This window comes from Vespula vulgaris, chromosome 23 (genome assembly GCF_905475345.1).
Source record: "Vespula vulgaris chromosome 23, iyVesVulg1.1, whole genome shotgun sequence".
Classification (NCBI taxonomy): domain Eukaryota; kingdom Metazoa; phylum Arthropoda; class Insecta; order Hymenoptera; family Vespidae; genus Vespula; species Vespula vulgaris.
Genome location: NC_066608.1, coordinates 2,285,135 through 2,290,006, shown reverse-complemented (window position 1 = coordinate 2,290,006; position 4,872 = coordinate 2,285,135). Strand labels below are relative to the sequence as shown.

The 4,872-nt window shown below is 25.7% G+C and overlaps 1 protein-coding gene across 3 annotated transcripts; it reads left to right on the top strand.

The window, feature by feature from the left end:
• Positions 1–105: 105 nt before the first annotated feature.
• On the top strand, positions 106–4,776 carry LOC127071825 (uncharacterized). 3 transcript variants are annotated; one of them, XM_051011554.1, is made up of 13 exons: positions 106–266; positions 385–527; positions 615–742; positions 826–877; positions 976–1,117; positions 1,232–1,317; positions 1,478–1,638; positions 1,713–1,861; positions 1,931–2,164; positions 2,253–2,439; positions 2,522–2,768; positions 2,919–3,082; positions 3,716–4,776. In XM_051011554.1, exons 2-13 carry the CDS (start codon positions 385–387, stop codon positions 3,778–3,780), a joined length of 1,758 nt encoding a protein of 585 aa, XP_050867511.1. In that variant the 5' UTR covers positions 106–266; the 3' UTR covers positions 3,781–4,776. The 3 variants fall into 3 exon arrangements, with proteins under 3 accessions (XP_050867511.1, XP_050867510.1, XP_050867508.1); XM_051011553.1 differs by having other exon boundaries at positions 3,713–4,776; XM_051011551.1 differs by lacking the exon at positions 3,716–4,776 and adding an exon at positions 3,233–3,398.
• Positions 4,777–4,872: the final 96 nt, after the last annotated feature.

The following is a 4,872-nucleotide window of genomic DNA, read 5'->3' as shown; positions in this document are numbered from 1 at the left end:
TTTATCTATTAATAAACAAATGTTCAAATAATAGAAATTAGAATTACTCGATAATTACATCATAACAATTGTAACAAAGTGAGCAATATACAACTCTGTTGAACTTTATATATAATTAAAAATGGCGTCCAACATGTCGGACAAATGTGTTGTTTGTGACAAGAAAACAATGAAAAGTGGTTATTTTGTTTTTTTTGTTCCTTAAAATTTTTACATAACAGTTTATATTGATCATCGAACAAAGTATTTTATTAATTTCAAAGAAGGTATGTATGTACATACATATACATATATATATATATATGTTCAATTTAAATTTTTAATATCACTTTCTTATCAATTTTTTTATAATGTATAATATTCTAATTTTTTAATTTGAATTAGATGTTTTATTCGCACGAACTTCTTTCTATGCGACAAAAGGGAAAACTTGCAAGATGTTGGTTAGCTGCTACAGTCAATGATCAAATATTCAAACAAATGTGTAAATCATCAACTGTGAATGAAATTAATTTATGTGAACTGTGGTAAATAAAATTAAGTATATTGTTGATATATAAAGTAAAAAATCTTATATAAAGTATGTTTATTATATATTTACTAATTTATTTAAGCATGGAAATAATAAGTACGATTCAAATTAAAAGTAATGAAACAAGTAAACGATTCAGTCTGTATTTATCATCACAACTTATGTATGGTGCAGTAAAGATATTTTTACATCAGACCACGAATTTACAAAGTAAGTTATTATATGTTTTATTAATTATATAAATAAATCATATATATTTTAAAAACATTATTATTTCTTATAATCTGTTTTAGCTCAAGTTTTACGAATAGACAAGAAAGTATTATATAACAAAAAGAATAAAATGTAATATTTTAATTCTTTAATACTTAATAACAATAATAATATAATATAAACAAAAGTTTATGAAAGATATGATTAAAAAAGGAATTTATATTTTACAGATATGAAATTGATACTATTTTAAAAGATTGTGAATCATGTAATATAACTTCTATGATGCAAGATTTTAATGATATTCGATTGAATAACACTTTACCTGTTTTATGTGATGAATTTAACATAAATACTAAAATGGAGGCAATGGTAAATATTAATTAACATCTATATTTGTTAAATTTTAATTATAGATAATGATTACATATACAAATATTAAGTTTTGTACTTGTTTGTCCATATTTTTCATATATAATTATATAGATGCATGATGCTGCATGTTTGGACTTTGGTGCACTAACTCATGAACAATTGAACTTTCTCCTTCCAAATGGTGAAGACATTTCATTGTTAGTGCCCTTATTTCCTTTTCCAATAATCCTTGACTTTCCTACAGATATCAAATTTATCCAAGTTGTGTATTATACATTTTTCTTTGTCACCATATTATCAAATATTATATTTTTCTACTAAAAATATTATTATATTTTCTTTTTACTTGTTGTATAGAGAAATATTCGAAAGAATGCATATTACCAGTTCGAATTTGGACAGAGAATTAAATGATACTTCTCCTGCGAATAAAAATATTTTGCCAAGTTTAGAAGAATCTGATGTCATTATAAATAAAATTGAGACAGAGATATCAATAGATGATCTACCTAAAGCAAGTAAGAAGAAAATTATATCCTTGATAAAAATCAATCAGAATTTCAACTAATTATGATTGATATTTATTTTTCAGACGAGGAACATTTTGCAGCATATACAAAGACAACGTTATCAGATACAACTGGACAAGAATTTATGCCAAAAGAGAGTACTTTTATAACACCTCGAAAGAGACAATCTGCTGAAGGAATACATATAGAAACACCTATCAAAAAAAGACACGTATGTATTTTATTACAAGTATATTATTATTACTAACAATGAGAAATAATTTGGGGATTATTATTTAAGTTAAGATTCGAGGATGTAGCAGTCCCAAATACGGCAGATATTTCAACAGAAGTAGTTCCTATTTCTACTGCGGATTGTTTTGTAGAACCATTACAGAACTTGGAATCAGTGCATGAAAATTCACAAAAGATTAAAATAAAATCAAAAAGAAAGAAAATATTCGCAGACAAAAATAAAAAACTCAGTCATAAATTAATACGAAAATGGATTAGTAATGTCAATGCTCATACTGTTGTAAGTTTAATCAAATTTTGCAAGAATGAGTTTAAATTATATTTTAGAGAATTAAAGCCATAATTAATCACGCTCTATTATTTTGCAGCCATTAAGCGTTATTAATGTAAATATATCAACGTCAGAAATTCTTTTCCAAGTAGCGCCAGCAAGATTTTCTTCAACTCTAAAAAACAAATGGAATAGTCCCTTAGTGGCACTTTTCAATATGCATACTATTGCACCATCCATTAAAAAGAAGATGCAAATGGAATATGGGCAATTCCTAGAAAAATGTATTATTTATAACAAAACCAAATTCTATTTTTTTTCTCCCCAAATATTTTGCTGTAATTATAACATCATATAAATTTCTAGCAACTGAACTTTTACGTTTAATGGACAAAAGTAATAAAACTGAAGAATTGTTCCCTGATTTATCATCGGCGATTGGGAAATCTGCTGAAATAAGCAAAAATATAAGTTCAGAAAAAAGTGTTCTTATCAGCATAGACGAGCTTCCAGAAGTAATTAAATTTCACGACGTAGTGGGATTAACTATTAATGAACAAGAAAAAATACAATCGCCAAATATTGCAGGGGAATTATTCATACCGGATGCTAGGTAAAATTATAATAAATAATATATTTTTTATATTAATGAACTTCAATTATTTTTAAATTAAGATATAACATAAAATTCGAATAAAAAATAGCGATAATAATGTTATAAAATACAAAATACAGTAATTATTATTGTTTGTGTATTTTATAGTCCGGTTTCTTCATCACTTCCATCTTATTTATTAACGAAACGAGAATTACTTGCACTATTGGAGATAATTTGGCAGAACAATCAACTCGCAACATTTACAGATATAATTTCACCAGATCATTATAGTAAATTAGATGCTTCTTCTTGTTTCATATTTCTCTTGGGTGAGTATGTTAAAAATATATTTTAAGTTTATAGAAATTAACATATTATTAGTGGTACATACATACATACATACATACATACATACATACATACATATATATATATTCTTTTTCTCAAAAGATATATCTAAGCTTAATAATTGTTTTCAGAATTACACAAAGAGAAGAAAATTATTTTAAAACAAGCTGCGCCTTATGATATCATCTGGATAGAAAAATATGCATAATTTATGATTCTTATTAATTAAAGATAATGACATATATGATTTATGATAATGATTCTTATAAAATATAATATACATTATATCAAAAATAATATTGCGTGGATCACTATATGAAGATCAAAACTGAAGGATTAACAATGACACGTACACTTTGTTATAACAAGTTCCTTAATTTTCATATTCTAAAAATTCTATACTCTTAATAAGCTTAGTTATGGCACTAAATATTTTAAAATATCTGAAAATATATCAAATTTCAAAAAACGAAGAAATTTATTCGCGATCAATCAACGCTTTTTTATTAATTTATTACAATCAATCATTCCGATTCGGACCTTTCGTTCTCGATATATAATTGAGTCCTTGATATAATCGGAAGGATTTAAAAATTTACTTACTGTTTAAGAAGTTCTGCGATGGCTCCAAAACACTCGTCCGCGATTTAGGTCGAAATTGAGGATGGATGATGCGTAGCTGGTTGAAAATGAGGTACATCGACATCGAAGTTGGTTGAGATCCTCTTCAATGATGCACTGACTCTAATTCGCGATAGTTATTTATTAACGGACGATCACTGAATTTACTTCGCGGAACTCTACTATATTCTATAAATTCAGTCTGTGCGACTCTTAAAAGAGCAAATAACTACGCGAATAAACACTGATTCTAAAGACTACGTTATACGTAGTTGATACAAAAACATTTGTTATTTAAATCGCGAAACGCGAACGAACAAACACTGCTTCTATTTCGCGATATTTTTTTTTTTTTAGCGACACAAACACTCGATTACTTCATTGCTACGCGCGCGATTGCAACGATTCTGAAAAAGAAAAATTCAAAAAAAATAATTACATTTTTAAAACAATGAAAATAGTTAAATAAGACTTTTAATAATTAGAAATCAATAAAATAATTAAATAAGTATTATTGTTATAATAAGAAATTATATAAATTATTCAAAAAATGTGTCGTATAAAAATATACTTACTTTAAATCTTCGTTAATACTTGTAAGAAAGAGATCCTGAGAGAGCTTCGATGTTCACTCGTCGAAAAACAAAACAAGACTGATTTACTAATCGTTAAAATCGATCGAAGGTTTATTGTTGTGACGTCACGCGTAGCGAACGACCGCCAATTCAAAATTTAAATCTAAGAGAAAAGAAATTAAAATTATTTTATATTTAACGCGTCTTCCGAGTCGTTTAATGTTTAATCGAATTTATTATTGTTTAAATATTAATTTTTTGTACTTTGTTTACATTATATATCGTTTAAATAATTATAAAATGTTCGAAAGTTTTCATATTTTGATATTAGACTTTTAGAAAGATCTTCGATATTCACTTGTCAGAGTACGAAGGAAAACTGATTCCATAACCATCAAAGTCAATTAAAGATTTATTTTTGTTGATATTAGATAAAGACAACGACTCCGAATTTACTATTTAATTGTATTAAAATGTTACATTATTTTATAATTGTTTAATTATTTTATAAATTATATAAAAATTAATGCGTTTTATGAATTTTTGTACAATAAATTTTTTATAAAAATTTCGGA